At 47.4% G+C, this 18,775-nt stretch overlaps 1 protein-coding gene across 2 annotated transcripts in view; it reads left to right on the forward strand.

Annotated features, from left to right (window-relative positions):
* The window catches only part of EXD3 (exonuclease 3'-5' domain containing 3), a 414,352-nt gene that overhangs the window by 152,708 nt on the left and 242,869 nt on the right, over positions 1 to 18,775 (forward strand). For both annotated transcript variants that reach the window (XM_075015516.1, XM_075015517.1), the window contains exons 12-18: positions 6,665 to 6,831; positions 11,791 to 11,932; positions 12,562 to 12,763; positions 13,331 to 13,440; positions 14,775 to 14,985; positions 15,944 to 16,110; positions 17,485 to 17,655. In XM_075015516.1, the coding sequence (XP_074871617.1) occupies positions 6,665 to 6,831; positions 11,791 to 11,932; positions 12,562 to 12,763; positions 13,331 to 13,440; positions 14,775 to 14,985; positions 15,944 to 16,110; positions 17,485 to 17,655 (1,170 nt within the window). The remainder of the gene's footprint in view (positions 1 to 6,664; positions 6,832 to 11,790; positions 11,933 to 12,561; positions 12,764 to 13,330; positions 13,441 to 14,774; positions 14,986 to 15,943; positions 16,111 to 17,484; positions 17,656 to 18,775) is intronic.

Genomic DNA, 18,775 nt, shown 5'->3' on the forward strand with positions numbered 1-18,775 from the left:
AGGTCAAAGTAGCTCACTTTGTTTTTCAGAGTCCTTTACATATTGTATGGGCAGTATCACCAGTATCCCAGCCTGTAACAATGCTTGGGATTCTTCCGGCCCAAGTGCAGGACTCTGCACTTGCCCTTATTGAACCTCATCAGATTTCTTGCAGCCCAGTCTTCCAATTTCTCTAAGTCAGTCTGGACCCTGTCCCTACCCTCCAGCGTATCTACCTCTCCCCGTAGCTTAGTGTCATCTGCAAACTTGCTGAGGGTGCAATCCAACCCCCCCATCCAGGTCATTGATAAATAGATAAAGGCTCTGCAGTGACATCTGCCAATTCCCTCACTATCTTTGGATGCATTAAATCTGGACCCATGTATTTGTATACAACTAGCTTTTCTAAGTAGCTCTTAACCTGTTCTTTCCCCACCGAGGGCTGGCCACCTCCTTCCCATACTGCACGGCCTAGTGCCGTAGGTTCGGAACTTGTCTGTAAAGACTGAGTAAAAAAAAACAAAACATTGAGTACTTCATCTTTTCCTGCATCTTCTGTCACTAGGTCACCTCCTTCGTGCAGTAAAGGCCCCACACCCTCTCTAATCACCTTCTTATTATTAACTTGCCTGTAGAAATGCTTCTTGTTACCATTGACGTTCCTTGCTAGCTGCAGTTCCAATTGTGCTTTCACTTTCTTGATTCTCCAGCAATATATCTGTACTCTTCCTTAGTCATCTGTCCAAGTTTCCACTTCTTATATGCATCCCTTTTGGATTTGAGCTCGCCAGTGATTTCCCTGTTAAGCCAAGCTGGTTGTCTTCCACATTTGCTTTTCTTACCGTGCATCAGGATGGTTTGTTCTTGTGCCTTCAATAAGACTTCTTTAAAATACTGCCAGTTCTCCCGAACTCTTTCCCCTTCATGTTAGTTTCCCAAGGGATCCTGCCCATCAGTTCTCTCGGAGAGTCGAAGTCTGCTCTTCTGAAATCAAGGGTCTGTATTTTACTGCTCACCTTTATTCCTTTTGTCAGGATTCTACCATCTGATGGTCACTGTTGCCACCCACTTCTATTTCTCCTACTAGTTCTTCCCTGTGTGTGAGCAGCAGGTCAAGCTGTGCATGGCCTTTGGTCGGTTCCTTCAGCACTTGTACCAGGAGGTTATCCCCAACATTCTCCAAATACTTCCTGGATTGTCTGTGTGCTGCTGTATTGGTCTCCCAACAAATGTCAGGGTCATCAGTCTCCCATGAGAACCAGGGCCTGTGATTTGGAAGCTTCTCTTAGCTGTCTGAAGAAGTCCTCATCTACCTCATCTCCCTGATCTGGTGGTCTATAGCAGACACCAATCACAACATAACTTCTGTTGATACTGCCTCTAAGCTTAACTCAAAGACCCTGAACTGCCTTTTTGCCGTTCATATATGGGAGCTCTGAGCAGTCATACTGCTCTCTCACACACATTGCAACTCCTCTTCCTTTTTCCCCTGCCTGTCCTTCCTGAACAGTTTATACCTTTCCTTGACCGTGCTCCAGTTATTCGAGTCATCTCTGTTGTTCAATTCACCCATACTCCTTTGACGGTGCCAGGGCCCCTAATTCTTCCTCTTTTTTTTCCCCCAAGCTTCTTGCATTGTACAAACACCTTAAATAATTGAGTGATTGGCCTATAATATCTTTTTGAGTCAGGGGTCCTCCTTTGTTGTTCCTTCATCCATCCTTCCCCACTTACCTCAGGGCTTGTGTCGTGTCCCCCAGTATGTGACCTGCAGTCCTCACTGGAGTGAGTTGCAGACTGTTGGCAGGCTAGCGAAGTTGTGTGTGCAGCTGTGGAGTAAAGGCAGGGTGATATGTCTAGGCTTCTCAAAGGCACGTAAACACGCCTTGCTGATCTATAATTTTGTTTTTCTTGGAGAAATAGTGGAACGAGGTGTTGTTGACATCAATCAGAACAGACCTATTGTAGTCTGGTTTGCTGGCAGAGTGGTGTAAAAATACATATTTACATGCCATTCTGGGGTCAAACCACCCCTTTGAGACTCCTGCAAAGTTGATCTGTGGAATTGTTAGTTGTGCAGCAAGCATGGGTAGTGGGTGAAGGCCAGCTTGGCCCCTGGGAGCAGCCACAGCCCTGACCCTGGCCCCAAGAGCAGCTGCATGGCCCTGGCTTCGAGCCCCAGTTCCCGGGTTTCACCACAGCCCCAGGAGCAGCCTGGCAGCCAAGTCCAGGTCACGTCTCGAACTCTATATTTGGCTACCAGGAGCAGCCAGAGCCCCAGCCCCAGCTTTGGAAGTGGCTGGGCAGCCACAGATCAGTTCCACCTCCAGCCTCAGGAGCAGCTGGGTGAACATGGCCTGGGCCACTCTTGCCCCTGGGAGCAGAGGCAGGTGTGGCCTTCGCACCAGTTCTCACCCCTGGGAGCAGCTGAACGACCCCAGCAGCCAGGAAGTCACACAGCCCCAGCCTCAACTCTGGCTCAGGGACCAGCTAGACACATGCACAATCCCAGCCCCTGGTCCCAGGAGCTGTGCCAGCCCCAGCCCCAGCAACAGCAGCTGGGCAGCCATGTAGTCCCAGCCCCAGCCCATGCTCCAGCCCCAGGAGCAGCCAAGCAGCTGTAGCCCAGCCACAGCCTTAGCTCCAGCCCCAGTCCTCGAAGCAGCCGTGGCCACGGTGTAGCAGCTGTGTGGCCCTGGCCCTGGCCCTGGGATCAGCCAGGCAGCTCCACTGCAGTTCCAGTCTTTCCAGTTTGCAGGTGTGGCAGCCACACCACAGCCAGAGCTCCAGCCTTGCCAGCTAGGTGGACAGTGGTGGGCTGGGCCGCCCGGTTCTTTTTGGGAAGGCAGTGTCTGCCCTTGCCTGTATTACCTGCTGCCCCTGGCAGCAAGTGCGTTTTTTCCTGTTGACCAAAGCTACTTTCAATTTCACGCAGATGCAGAATGTCAGACCTCTGAGGAAATTTACCCTCCCCAAGAAGTAAAGCAGTGCCTGGTCCAAAGGGTGGACAGAGAGATGACAGGGCAGATGTCGGGAAACTCATTGGAAGGACCAATTATGTATTCTTACTGTGTTGTTAACCCACTGTAGAAGGAATAAGTCTTCAGGAGGGACGTTGAGAGAGAATAAGGAAGTGGCTTGGCAGACCAGGACAGGGAAGTGATTCCAGTCTTATTTCAGGAAATTGCTGAAGGATCTACGGTAGTGGGTTCCTGAACCAGGGCCTCATTGGATAAGGTGCCATAGAAGAAGGAACAGAGAAAGGAGCTGGACAAAGCATCCAGACTAGCCTGCTTATTCGGGGAAGCATGGCGAGGACAGTGAATTCTTACAACTAGCTAACTCAGGAAGAGTAATTGATACGAGGCCACAGACGTAATTGTATTGTGCTGGGACTGATCTTCTGTGTGGTGAATAGGAGCCAGATTCAGCAGATTTACTGATCCCTGGGAAGTCTCCCTTTGCTTCAGTGGGTGCTGGCCCTGGGTCTGTGTGAATGCCAGTCCTGCTGGATTCAGTGCTGTTCTTTCCAGATTTTTGTCATGGGCATGGGGCTATTCTCTCCCTTGAGGTCATCACCACCCCATGCTTGGCCAAGCAGCACACCTTTTCCAGCCATGAGGAGTACAGCTCTTGTCACCTCCATGACTTGTTTTTCCCCCTCCAAGATCCTGCCCTGGCCTGATTAGCTCCTTCCGTTTTGTGCAGGAGTGAGAAGATTGCAAGACCTGTTCTCATCGCCCACCTCCTTCATCACTCTCCTCTTTTCCCAGGTTGGACACAGACTTGCCTTGCCTGCTCATCTCCCCACCTGCCCCTCCCACTTCCCATTCAGGCCCAGCAATGGGGACAGTTGTTCCAGGGTCCAGCATTTCATAGGGGCCTGGAGCTCTGTGGCAGCAGTGGTGGCTAGAACTCAGGACCCTTTTGAAGTGCTGTGTCAGTGCAACTCTGAGTGCGTGGAAGCTGAGGCTGAGGCTGTAGATCAGCCCTAAGCCCTCTGCCTTCTGCTCAGGGTCCCACCCCTTTTGGGAGTGTGCAGCTAGGCTGCCCTCCCATCTTGCCCCAGGGTCCACAACAGCTGTTGGCCCCTCTGCTCCCATTATATCTATCTTGCTTTTGGCTCTTCTGGGATGTCTCCCCTTCCCCATAACAATAGGGTTGGAAATAAAGATGCTGTCATGAGAATAAAATGCTTCACCATTTGGCAGAGCCATGCAAATACAACAGTAGGGTTTATCCAGCTATGTTTGCAGTGAGATTAGCTTCATGTAGCTCTCTGTCATAACTAACGTGTGCCACCTGCAAACACAATCCCTCCTTTATAACTCTGTGTTTGTCTTTTCCCTTTCTTGCTTTGGGCTATCAGCAGATGTATTTTCTGATATGAGCAGGAGTGTCTTGAAGACAACTTCTCACCTTTTCCTTGCTAAAAGAATCTCGAGAATGAAGTTGGATGGCCCCAGCAGCATTCCACATGTTCAGACATTGTTTGCACATGTCCTGGGTGAAAAAGTGAGGTTCAGAGAACCCTTGGGAATGGAGCTTGTGACCTGCAAATACAGTTCGGTTGCAGCTGTGCTATGGGGCAGGCATCTTTGTTGTACAGGTTGAACTTCTCTAGTCAAGCACCCTCAGGTCCTGACTGGTGCTGGATGAAAGAATTTACTGGACTACAGAAGGTCAATATTGTCTAACACATTAGCAGTGCTTTCACTGCTTACTGGGTTCTTACAAGACAGTTGAGGGTAAATTACAGCTAAACAACAACAAAGAACACTGAGAGCCTGGACTGGTGGCTGGAAATAAACTTCATGGGACCACAGGAAATGAAGCCACACCCATGATAAGAGCAAAAATGCAGTCAAGTAGCACTTTAAAGATAAACAAAATAATTTATTAGGAGAGCTTTCATGGGACAGACCTACTTCTTCAGACCATAGCCATACCAAAACAGACTCAATATTTAAGGCACAGAGAACCAAAAACAGTAATCAGGGTGGACAAATCAGAAAAAAAATGATCAAGGTGAGCAAATCAGAGAGTAGAGGGGCAGAAGGGGTGGGGGGCAGCCAAGAATTAGATTAAGCCTAGTATGCAAACGAGCCCCTGTAGTGACCCAGAAAATTCCAGTCTTGGTTCAAGCCACGTGTTAATGTGTCGAAGGTTGTCCAGCCAACTAAAATTATGTGGGACTATGGATGTTGCTGGATGAGAGCATTCCGGAGTAAAGAGGTTCAACCAGTACATGCAGAAGGAATATGGAGTTTTCTTACAAACTCTCTGCTTTTGTTCATTCAGTCCCGTAACAGTGTCTACACTAGAAAGGGTTTTCCAGTATAGCTATTCCAGCAAACCTAGTGGAGTTGCAGCGTAGATTGGCAACACAGTTCTTTTGTTGGTGTAGTTTGTATCCGTTCCCAGAGCAAAATAAGTTAGATAGGCAAAACAGCTGTTCAGTTCTATGATATTTTTGTTCTTTGGTATAACCAGCATGTCTGCAGTTGTGTAACGAACAGGTACCATTCCTGCATATGGTGTCTCCACAGTAAGGGTGCCATTCCACTGATCTTTCCATGGTACTGGTACTAGAAACAAAATGCCATTTCCTAGTAAGGCTCTGGCCCCTGCAGTGTGCCAAAGTAGCTTCATTTGAACTGTTGTTCCCTTTTTGTTGTATGTGCTTCAAGGTGGGAGAGAAGCATCATCTTGCTATTCATTCCTCTCTAGAGGGTGAGAAGAGGTCTCCGCTATTGCTTTTGCCAGTAGGGTAGTGTCATGGTGAGGCCACTGTGTGGTGTTATGGTGTTCCTCAGTCCTGATTGTCTTGATTCAGTCCTGTTTCTAACAGCTAAGAGATTCCTGAGGTCTTTGCTCTCTGGTTGGTGTTACCTGACTCCACTTGATTTTGTCAACAGAGGTTGAACCTCGTCTAATCTGTAACTCTCTCATCTGGCAGCACTTGTAATCCAGCATGATTTTAGTTGGCTGGACAACCTCTTATCATGGGAATGGCCAAGTTTCCTGCGGTCCCATGAAGTTTGTTTCCAGCCACCAGTGCTGGCTCTCGGTGCTGTTATTTAGCTGTAATTTACCCCAAACGTCTTCTAAGAGCCCAGTAAGCAGTGGACGTTTTGGTAATGCTGCTGGACAGTATTGGCCTCCCATGGTCAGGCAAATTCTCTCGTCTGGCACCGGTCAGGTCCCAAAGGTGCCTGATGAGAGAGGGTCAACCTGTATGTGAGATGAACCGGATACGTTGGTCATCACAAGTCTGGATTTCATTGTCCATCAGTGTACTGCTGGCATGTGTCCTCTCTTTGCTCTACCCATGCTCTGCAGATAAGCTGGAGTGCCCTGGTTACATGCTTCCAGGAGCAGTCCATCTGCATGGGAGCTGAGTAGGCCTGAACAATGGTATGCTGATTTGGGCTGCTGTATGCTCTCTTGCACCAGCTGACCACAGGCAGAAAAGATAGCATCAGTAACAGCTCGGACAGTGTTACTTCTGGAGTGTGAAAGACTTTTTCCTTCTCTGCCATGCAGCATGGAATCTGTTTGGGCTGCCAGTTCCTTTTCTGAGTCCGAGAGTCTCTCTCTGGGGGCACCCTGTCTTTGGAAATGTGTAGTCATGCTGAAAATGGAGCCTGCACCAACAGAGTCTTTTAATCTTGCTTCCTTGCAGAACACAGTTGGGGAGAATCGATGGCTGCAAGAACAGCTCATCCAGCTCCTGGTCAGCTACTGTGATCTGAACACAGCAGCCAGGTGGGCGTTCCGCTATAACTTACCTGAGAAGATCCTGCCTTCTGGAGTGGCTGATCGTCTTCAGAAACTCAAGGTCCAGGAGAGGTAAATACTGTGGATTATATCAGCTTCAGGGATGTCTACATTATGCCAGTGACCCCTCTGATCTTCCAGAGCAGCTCAGATTTGGGAAGCACAAAGATGGCTCATTAGTATGCTTCAATTTGGCCATTAGCATGGCCATTTCCAAGTGTTAGCCAAGTGTGGCCACAGCCTTAGTGTATGAGTTAGGGTAAAAGACAGGGAGAAGAATGTTGTGGTTGGCATGAAGTTGAGAGACAACGTTTTGGAGAAAGACTGAGGAAGGCTCAGTCTGCATCTTATCCTTATAAAAATGGTGTAAGGAGGGTTGGAGTTTAGGCCATAAGCTCTTGCTGTTATGAACAGGAATGCCACCATCCATGACAGACTGAGTAATTGGCATGTGCCAAGAGATTCAATGGGTGGCCCCATTTGTCTTGAAGGCACCAGATTAAGGTCCCAACCTGGGATCATCTGCCAAACTTGTTGGTATAACCTCTCAAATCTTTTGAGAAAATGACCAACCATCAGGATAGTGAAGGTGGATCAGCCTGCCACTCCTGGTAGAACACTATAATGGAGGGTAGGTGACCCTTTATCAACGAGATTTCAGATCCAGCAAGAGAGCCTGACATGGCAAATGGCAACACTGTTGTGGTCTGTGCCCCCCAAGGATCCCCAGATGGGGGGAATAGGGAACTGGATAGCCTTTAATGGGCTAATGAAGATGGGACCCAGTGAAGACCCTGAGGCACTTCTGGTAACATTTGAAAGAGTTGTTAACGCTGCTAGATGGCCCAGGGAACATTGGGACACTATGTTGGACCCATATTTGATGTGTTCATCCCTGGTGGTTTACTGCAATCTAGACCACTAACACTCATCCGACTATCAGAAGGTCAAAGATGCCATCCTCAACCAGATGGGCATTAGCTCTGAAACTTATTGGGAGTGATGCCACGGCCCTAGGCTGAGGAACAGAGCTTAAAAGCTCCAGGATTAGTGCTGGGGTTGGGTAGAACCTGTTAAGGTGTTGGGGGTATAAGTGACAGTGGTGGTGGTACTGGCACAGTTTATGCAGCTTCTCTCCACCAGGTGGGCAAGGATGCATGAAACTGCATCATCCAACCTCACTCAGCAAAGCAGTCTCCTTGGTGGAGGACTGCCCAGCAGCAGAAGGTCCAGATGTGCAAGCCAGAAGGATGGAGGACCCATGGACCCAGGCAATCAGCTGTGGCAAGTCTCCATGGAGTCCAAAGTATCACCCTGACTCATTGAATGCTAAGAGAGTGATAGCTAGATGGTAGTCAATGAGCCTGGCTCTGGACCTGGGGAGAGGTGCTTGGCTGGCACATGCTGGGAAGGAGGCCTCAGAGCTGACAGAAAAAACAGCCCATGGAAAATGTTTTGAGTTTGGACAAGAAGGACAATTCTGTTGCAATTGCCCATTTATGGATTGCAGTTGTGGCCAAGTGGCCAAGTGTCCCAGGGCAAGGCGTTATCCCGCAGGTAGAGGGGGTATCCCAACAACATCCCTAGTTGATTCCAGCTGTAGTCAGACATTAGTGTGAGCCAGTCTTATGGAGTCACTCAGATCAGCTGGGGATCTCATCTTCATGCAGTGTATCATTGGGGGATGTAATGTCATGCCCAACTGAGTGGGTACAGCTGTTGGATGGACAGCATGAGGTGTCTCAGGTTGGTTTGTCCCAGGTATTAACCTATCCCATGATCCTGGGGAGAGATCGACAAGGGTTCCACAAGATTGTGCAGGACTGGAGCCATAGGGACTCAGAGGAAGATAGGGCAACTCCAATAAAGAAGAGACTTATGGCTCATGAGAGTGCAGAGAACTTGGGGTGAGGCTTGTCCCCTATATCTGCCACCATCCTAAGGCCTGCCCTGGGATCGGGAGAAATGGCCAGTTTGGATTGGCTAGACACAGAGAGAAATTTTTGGAGAAAACACTAAGAGGATCATACTCTGAGTCAAGCCTAACAATAAGCGACGGTTCTGGTGCCCACTGGGAACCCAGAACAGAGGATCCCCCAGGGACCCCTGTTCAAGATACATGAAGACTGCCTTTACTGTGTGGTTAAGGAGCCACAGATGCCAGAAGAGATGTGGCAGATGCTGGTCCAATGGAAATGCCAAAGAGGCCTGCTGTGATTCACCCATGTGGTACCCTGGGCAGGGCACTTGGGCTGGGACAAGACCCTACAATGGACAACACTACGGTTCTTTTGGCTCAGTCTTCATTGTGACATATGGGACTGCTGGGGTGTCAACACAGTGACTTAAAGAGCGTACAGAAGGCCCCTTTACAGTGCTGGTGGTTTAGGTGCCATTTGAATGAATTGGGCTAGATCTGGTAGGGCCCTTGGCAAAAACCAGCTCAGGGCACCTGTATATTGTGGTGAGAGTGGACTATGAGACTAGGTACCTGGACACTGTCCCAGTGTGGAATACCACAACCTCCACTGTCACAGCAAAACTTTTATAATGGTTCTCCTGGGTAGGAATACCCAGGGAGATTCTGATGGATCAAGGAACTAATGTGTCTTCCAGGCTGATATCGGTTGCTGAGTATCCAGGCCCACAGAAGATGGTTTGGTAGAAAGGTTTAATTGGACCCCAAAATCCATGCTGAAGAAGTCTGTAGTGGATGCCCTACAGCACTGGGACAAGTTACTTCTGGCGCTGCTGTTTGCTGTGCGGGAAGACCCCCAAGCCTCCACTAGCTACTCACCATTCAAGCTGCTTTATGGGACATAACCACTGGGGATCCTCGACATCAACATGCAAACTGGGCACAATGGCAGGCCTTGCACTTGGGGACTGATGGTTATCGTAAGGTTATCAGCCCCTCAGCTGCTAACCTCGGCTGAGGGGGGCAGATGATAGCTGCCCCCACCTCCTGTTCAGGTAGCAGAGGGCACAGAGCCCAGTGGACAAGGGAGCATAGCAGGTGTGCTCAGGAGAGACTAAAGTCTGGGCCTTCAAGAGACTGTTCCATGTGACCTTTCTTGCATGCAACGTAAGCTGCCACGCAGCAGGCAGGTGGGGACCATGCCTGTGAGGGATCCATAAAATCTGGGCTAGCATCACAGGAGGAAAGCAACAGCAGAACTCAGCATGTCAGTAACATGAACTGCATAAGCCAGCTCTGCTATTCTGTGTAGTTGGATGAGTAAGTGAAAATCTCTGTGCCTCAGTTTTCTCACTTGCAAAATGGGCATAAGAATCTTCCCCTCCCCTCTGGCCACCGTGGTAAAGTGCCTTGCAGTCCCTGGTGCCCTGGATCCAAATGCAGCCACTTCTCTTGTCTTAATAATTGAAATAGTCTAGTCTAGCAGGAGGTTCCCGCATACAGTATTCATGATGTAAGGGAAAAAGAGATGGTATCAGAGTTTGAATGATGACATCACCCCTGCTGCTGGTCACACCACATACCATTCCTGAGCTATGCTGATCAGAATATTCCTGCAGACATGAGATTTCACACCTTCATTAAATATTTTACACAAATATTGACTTCGCCGTGCACACATAGTGTCTCTGCGAGGGAATGTTTGCACAGAACCAAGCTGCTATGCTACAAAATTAGTCACACAGTCCGCAAAACACAAGGTTAGTAAATATTTTCTTAAATAATAAACGGTTTAAAGTCTCTGTGGGAAAGAGACTAGCCAGAAATTCTTGATATGTACAAAATAGCTGGTTTTTTTCCTTGCTTTCCTCCAATTGCATCATCTGGACAGGACACAAGAGCAAAGCTATTACAGCATTTACAAAGCTATTTCAAGAGCCTCTGCTGTACAGGGAACCAGAATTGTTCTGTGTAAGATCCTTTTCTGGGAAATCAGTGATAACTTAAGCCGTTTCTGCAGGCATCTTCCTAGTACTGCCCAGTTCTTAATGCACTCACATAACACCTCTCTCTGGAATGTGGGAGAGTCACGCAGGTGGAGGTCTCAATCTGGGTGTTAGTACAGCTTAGCATTGTCCTTAGCACCTAGACCCCAAAGTGCAGGGGCTGATGTGAAAACTACCCAGGAGCTTTGTCCTTCCAGCTCCATGGAACAGAGGGAATAGATGGTGTGGATGCTTTGTGGGAAAAGGGCTGGGGGAAGCTGGCATAGAAAGCTGAATACAGGAAGAGGCCTTGTGAGCCAGAGGCAATGGCCTCTAGGTGATGGAAATCCTGCTGCAGGTGGGGAAGCTTGTGATTCTTCGCTGTTTCTTCCTAACTGCCAGGGTGGTTAAACACTGGAATAAGTTACTTAGGGAGGTTGTGGAATCTCCATCGCTGGAGATATTTGAGAGCAGGTTAGATAGACACCTATTGGGGATGATCTAGGTGGTGTTTGGTCCTGCCAAGAGGGTGAGGAACTGAACTCGATGAGCTCTTGAGGTTCCTTCCAATTCTAGTGTTCTATGATTTTGGGAAACCCAAAGCTCAGGTTTAGGCCCAGGGCAGGTCAGAGCCAGCCTGTCCACATGCATGGGACAAACCAGCTGGTTGATTCCTGGGTTTGTGGTGAAGTCGAGTATTTACAATGCACTATCCTTATCAGAATTCATTTGCTGGCCTTCAGGGCATATCAGTTCTGGACAGAGAATGCAGTGTGCATAATGCACAATGGGCAGACTGGGTCTGGATCTTTTTCCCAGTCTGGAGGCTACTTCGAATATGGGTGTGTGTTGTTGATGAAATAGACTTGTGTGCCAAGTTTCCATCTCTGTCTCACATGTACTCGATGTTTTTATAGTGCTTTGAGGGTGGTGGAGAAGGTGGATCAAAGCTGGAAGGAATAGAAAGAGGAGGCGAAGGTGAGACCAGAGAGAGTGCAGAGAAGAGAGATCGAGTGAGAAGGGTGATAGAGGGATGTGAGGAGCAGGCTCTAGGACTTTCTGATGTTGCTTGGGCCCCAGAATCTTAGAATAGCCCTGTTAAAAGCTACTGATTCTTGTTCTGCACAGACTAGAGGATGCTGGAAGCAGAGTGGATGATGGTGAAGAGGATAGGAAGGAGGATTATTACCAGATACCAGTTACTAGGGAGAGCATTCACTTTCTGCAGACATGGGAAGACATGCGAAGGTGGAAGGAGAAGGTGCTGCAGGTAATGTCACACTGCTGTGGGCTTTGTAATATCAGTTATGTAATATGGGGTGGAATATTTGTGACCTTCATTACAAACATATGCCAGCCAGTGCAGGAGCAGAAAGTGCATGCCTGGTACTTTCTGTGAAATCCCTGGGACCTGTGGGTTTGGAGGTTAACTGGAATAGCTATTGTGGAATAAGCTATTAGAAAAAACTTCCCATGGGACACTGAGTTCTGGATAAAAGATACTTTATTCACAATAACACGTGCACTTCCAAAGCAGAGTAACTATTCTTCAGTAATAAGCCATTCTTAGTCTAGTCCAGAGTGGAGTGTCTGGCCAGGAAGCTCTTCCACACTTGCTGTTCCTGGCCAACTCCTGTGCAGACAAGCCCTGAGTGGGAGGGCTAGCTCAGTGGTTCAAGCATTGGTCTCCTGAACCCAGGATTGTGAGTTCAGTCCACGAGGGGGGCCATTGAGTGATCTGGGGTAAATAGATGTTTAAAGAAAAAGGAATGGTGCTTGGTCCTGCCAAGAGGGCAGAGGACTGGAGTTGATAACCTCTCAAGGTCCTTTCCAGCTCTCCATGTATATATACACACACACACACACACACAGAGTAAAAGCCCTTTGTGTGTGCTGCAGCCTGGCCAGGTTGTTGGCATCGACATGGAGTGGAGACCATCTTTTGGCCTGGTGGGAAAGTCGCGCGTCTCAGTGCTGCAGATTGCTATTGAGGAGCAGGTGTTCCTCCTGGATTTGCTGGAGCTCCTCAAACCAGACGAGATGGAGGAACTCTTTTACTTTCTTCAGACCCTCTTCTCAGATCCGACCATCATTAAATTAGGTAACTTCAGCTTCCCAATGCAGGAACAGTTGGACTTTCTTACTACTTTGCATACCTAGGAACAACAGGGACTTCATCTCTGCCCCAGCTAGACCAGGTTCTTAGAATGTTTTTTTATCACCTGGGGAATCTGATATGTCAGATGGCTCCTATAGCAGGAGGCAGACTGAACTCCACTCCAGAAAGTACAGCTCTGTGGTTAATCAATCTGGTACCAGAGCAAACATCTGTCTGGGTTAGCCTGCTCTGTACTAGAACCCACAGCTCTCTGGGTTGGCCCAACCAGTACCAGGTCTCAGAACACTTGGAGTTATTCTACTCAGTTCCAGAAATCAAAAGCAGGCTAACCAAAAGAGCACCCAGTACCAGAACCCATAGTTTTCTGAGTTAGCCCAACCAGAACTGACCCCATATCCTCCTGGGTTAGCCTGCCTGGGACCAGAACAAGTAGGTATCTAGGTTAGCCCACCCAGTTACAGGAGCCACAGATTTCTGGGTTTACCTGCCATGCCCTAGAACCCAGAACTCATTTTTCTCTGTGTGTGACTTGAGGCTTTGACTCTGCAGGTTACGGGCTGTCCGGAGACCTGCACAGCCTAGCTGCTACGTGCTCGGCATTTAAAGAAATTGATAAGCAAGTGGAAGGCACAGTGGACCTGCTCGCCGTACATAAACAAGTAAGACATGGAACCTGAAAATGTGGGAAATTCTTTCTCTTGACTGTGCTCAAAGATAACTATCATTATTTCACAGCACTGACTTTCTGGGTCCTGTATTGGCGGAGGGATGCCTACGTGACAGAGCATTTGCATTTGTAGTTCCTACTGTGAGGTGATTTTTTAGAGTGAGACACAAGCATTTGATTAGCTGAAAAGACAAAGGGACCAAACTGGAGCCAGAGGGCCATTCACTTTTTGAACACAGCCACCACTCTCGTGCTTGCTATAAGCCAATTCTTGTAGAAGGATCTTTGACTTGTAAACATTTTGTTGTTCTAGCCTTTGGTAGTATTCATAGCATTGTTGTGGATTTACTAGACAGCTCCTCATACAGAGAAGGGAGCTGTAGATACAGTGGAGCACAGGATCTGCATTCATCTGCTACTGATATGCAGCTGGCTCCAAGTTAGTACACAGTAACTGTATAGCACCGTGCAACAATAAGAAAAATTGTGCCTGTTTGAAACTGAAGGGCCATTTAAGGACATAGGTTGGGATTTGTCTGAACATGGGGGGTTCTTGCCCTAACTCAAAAAGTGCTGGGGAAATTCTTATGTCCGCAAGTAGTCACAGCCTTAGTTTTATCCAGATTGAGTGGAGGCCGTTTCAGAATCATCAGTGTTTGCTCCAGTCCTGGGGCACCTTTTTTGTTTAACACAGCAGGAAGAAGATGCCAGGGTTCTGTGGTTGTTATTTCTTTATTAAGTTTGTGTCCAGTGGCTTCGTTTAGCTCAGGGTGTTTTTGCTGTGGGTGGTCTGGAAACGCTTGAGAAGGGACACTCCCTGACCCAGCTTCTTAACAGCTTAGAAAAATGTTCCAGGAGAAATGTGGTCACCCTTTGTAGCATCTTCAGAAGAGAGCTCCACAGTCAGCCGCCAGAATTTTAAAACAGGACCTTTGAATGTGAACTTGATCCTGTCTAGGTAATAGGGAATGTACAATGTAGGTTGTTAACATTTTATTGTGACTTTGCTTTAATAAGATGTTTCAAATAAAAAAACATTAAAAAGCGTTGTAGGTACTATGCAGCCAAGCAAGGCCATTTTTCCATTCCATTCCATGCTTAGAAAACATGTTCATTTCCAACAAGTGTGTTTTGAAGCAAATATCCAGTATCTGCTGGATTTCCAGTTTAGCCATACCAGCCTTGTCTGAGGTGGCAGGGCTGCAGGTACCTGGAGTTACTGCCTGGCCATATGTCTTAATTGTACTTTCTACCCCCCTGCAACATGAGATATTTTCAGGCTGTTTTGAAATCTCTTTGTTTTGCATCTTTCTCTCCTCCCTTCAGTTGCAGAAATGCTGCAGTGGCCGGAGGAGGAGCGGCCTTCAGGTTGATGTATTGTCAGAGGAGAAGAGTTGCGGGGACAGAGGGTTCAGGCAGCCGGAAAGAGGGCTCAGTCTGCTGGTGCAACATGTCCTGGGGAAACCTCTTGATAAAACCGAGCAGCTCTCCAACTGGGAGAAACGCCCCTTGCGGGAGGAGCAAATCCTCTATGCAGGTCTGATTAGTACATTACTGTACATCTAGGTGCTCTGGACAGCTCTGTCATGGGCCCATATTTCATTAGATGTGGAGATGTGGAAAAAATGTTAAGTAGCATAGGGGAAAATGGCTTTACAGATTAGCTCCTGTTCAAAGCAGCCAGCACATGTTTTGTTTCTCCTTTTATGGACCTTGTTTTAAATGGTGGCAGGTAAGCTGTCCAGTGAATTGTTATTTCTCTGCTAAAAGAATTTGTTTACTAGTCAAATCCCACTGATGACATATAATCTCAATGGAAACTCCTCTGAATAGTTGAAAAGGAAAAAAAATTCACTTCCTTCTGCCTCATTTCACTGCACACAGCTTTTCTGGGAAAGCCTTGTTATGTCTCATGAGTCACAAGGATTCACTGAATTCAAAATGGGCATGGACAGCGTTCATAGCTGTATTACAAGGACCTTGGCCCAGGCAGGTCCTTGTGAACTGGAGATATAAATCCAGAGATGAGTCACAGTGAGACAGCAGAACTCCAAAGAGTAGATAGAAGAGTACAACCTGTATTAAATTCAGCCCTTCTGTAAGCAGGAGCAACTCACAGTCAAGTCGGGGTTTGAGATTTGCATAAATGACTAGGAGACATAGCCACACAATTCCCATTGAAATGACTAGGAGCTGCGTAGCTAAATCCTCAAGTCAAAAATGAACATCTCAAGAAGTATGAGTTACAGCTTCTTTAGGCCAAGGCTGAGTATAGCTCCATGTCTTTGAATTCTGCGAGGGGGGAAATACCACATTTGTGCTAGTTCCCAATTGATGAACTGGGATTCTGGGCCAAAACCTGTTTGATTGATCAACTACCAAGGGTGATTGGATGTAGTTGCCTTATGTAGGTGAAGAGTCTTTTCTTTCCATCACAAAAGGCTCTCTCGCTCTTTTGGTCAAGCTCAAACTGATGGGTCTGTTCTGTTGTGTAGCTTCTGATGCCTACTGCTTGCTGGAGGTATACAAGAAACTGCGTGCGGATCCGTCCGGCTGTGGCTTGTGTTCAGACCTCACTGAGAGCCTGGTGGGGAAACCTGCCACAAGACCCAGGGCAAAGAAGCAGTTGAATAAACAAGAAATGCCCAGGACTTCTAAGCAGGTTTGTGAACATTGTCAAATTACTGCATAGAGTTCCCAGTTCCTTCAAGCTATACGTTGGCCTCACCTGTCGCATAGACTACTCCCTGTGCCTGGCAGGCCTGTCTACAGGCCTTTCTTTAATCCCAGGTACCAATAATCCTTCTCATGTTCCAGTTTTACTGTGGAATGTTTTTAACTCCAGTGGTGCCAGTACTCAAGGTTCCATGCATAGTCAGTGCATTGACTTCCTCTGCTGGAAAATGTCATTTAGAAACACGAACGGTATAGCAAAGTGCTATTGTATGCAAGATATTTCAGCCAAATTTACTGGCCATCCTAAACAAATTGGAATATTGTAAATTAAACATATCTAGGCTGCTGCCATAGAGGTTCTTACAATAGGTTTTAGAGACTTGGACTTCCTTTTGAACTCAGGAACCATCATTGTCACCTGTACAATCCAATTAATCAGTCAAGTGACAGTTGATGATGATGATGATGATTACAATGGTGCCGAAGGACCCAGGCCCCGTTGTGTTGGGCTCTGTAAAACTACAAAGTGGGAGAGGCCCTGACCTACAGAGCTTCAGGTCTCTTTGAGCAAAGGCAAAAGCGTGGATTTAACAGTGTAAATATCTTCATACTGCGCCACTGCTGGAAAGTCAGCGTTTGCCCACAGCGTCCAGCCACTAGTGATGGAGGTACGAACGTTAGGAACAGCCAAACTGAGTCAGACCAGTGTCCCGTCTGCTGACAGTAGACATTCCAGGTGCTTCAGAGGAAGTGAACAGAACAGGTGATCCTTGAGTGATCTTTTGTCTGCTGCCAATTCCCAGCATCTGACAAACAGAGGCCTGGGACACTTCAGAGCATGGTTTTGCATACCAGCCCATCCTGGCTAATAGCCACTGGTGGATCTGTCCTCCATGAATTTATCTAGTTCTTTTATGAACTCTATTGTAATCCTGGCCTTCACAACATCCTCTTGCCAGGAGCTCCACAGCCTGACTGTGCGTTGTGTGAAGAAACGCTTCCTTTTGTTTGTTTTAAACTTGTTGCATATTTAATTTGGTAGCCCCTCGTTCTTCTATATCAGCAGTACTGTATATAATAATGGATCCTACACCAATTCCCTTTTCTAAGCACAGTCACCACCTACAGATAATAAAGCTGTCTTTCAAGCTACCCAGCCTGTTAATTGTAAAGTTATCAGAAGCAAAGCTGAGCATGGGGGACTGGTTTGGGGTAGTAGCCCCAACTAGCCTGAACAGGTTACCTGCTACATTCATACAGCCCCCAAAGGACAGCATGATATCTCAAGGGACTCTTCAGGTAGCAGACATTTGAAAGAAAACAAACTTCAGTCATTCCTGAATGTCTGTTTTTATTGTAGCAGGCCAAAGAGTTAAGCCCGGAAGCCTTGAGCTCACCTCCTCCCATCTCCCCCAAGGACTTCAGAGTGATCTGTGATAACATGCTGCAGGGACTAGGGCGTCACCTTCGTTGCCTTGGAGTGGATGTCCGCATGCTTGAAAATGATGACGACCATAGAAAAGCTGCTGAGGTCAGTCCTGGTGTGGGTCACTTTAGCTGTCAGCCTGTAGGGGATGCCGAGTGGTAATGAACATGATTTCAGCTGGTATTAAATTCATTCCCATGTGCCCAACGAGACTGCAAGCGTTGCTTGCTATGCTCTTAGCTTTCCCTGTCATGACACTCCCTGGTCTATCACAAGTGGCCTCGGAGACCCAGTTAGGATCATTTGCACTATGCTTTCCACTTTTTGGGCAGTCAGGCTGGGAACAAGAGCTGTTTGCATGGAGGTCTGTGAGCTCGAGGCTTGTTCAAAGCTGCACTTTTCTGTCTTGGACAGCAATGCTGGGTGCTACCAAGCCATTAAGAGACTGAAAGCAAATGAAGTGTGGCCAATAATTTGTGAGCGTTTTTAATGGAGCAGTGCTGCCATGGCTAGGGCAAAATACTGCGGGCTAGAAGGCATTTGGTCTAAAATGGCACAGAACCACAGGGAGAGAAATAATTTCCCTGCCTTGCTCCATCGATACCTTGGCTAGAAGATAAAGTAGGACTGTGCTGAAGGGGAGTAAAGATTTGCAGGATGCAATATCAGGAAACCTCCTGGCTAGCATGAAACACATCCAACCAGGGTAAAACTTCCAGGGTATCTGGAAATGAATCAGAGTTGAACATGCAAGAAGGAAGTACTGTAACATGTGCTGGGCTGAATCTGGACTCCCATAACACCCTGTCTGACCCTCAGTGTATTAGAGGAAAGAGACACATGCTCTTTCATTTCACACACATTTCTGCTATGGCAGAAATGGAGCTGTCCAGCCCACACAATGTGGTGTTATCAAACAATGCAGTGATGATCAGGCCTAGTGTACAGGATGTTTTCTCTTCAGATATCTGCTTGGCTGGAATCCTTAGCAGTTGTTAACTTCTGCAGAAATAATATCTCATCTGACTTACATGAGTCATTAAAACACATTAGCTCTCCCGCATTCCCCCCATATCCGTCTCTTCTCCTTCTGATATGTTATCATGCTATGAACAGGATGTTTCAGATTGCACTCTCTATGGTTACTGGGCAAACATCCTTTTGCTTTCAAAAAGCCCTTGCAGAGTTACTGCATTGGCGTGGCTTTGATATTTGTTTGGATAAT

Source organism: Carettochelys insculpta, chromosome 21 (genome assembly GCF_033958435.1).
Source record: "Carettochelys insculpta isolate YL-2023 chromosome 21, ASM3395843v1, whole genome shotgun sequence".
Lineage (NCBI taxonomy): Eukaryota > Metazoa > Chordata > Testudines > Carettochelyidae > Carettochelys > Carettochelys insculpta.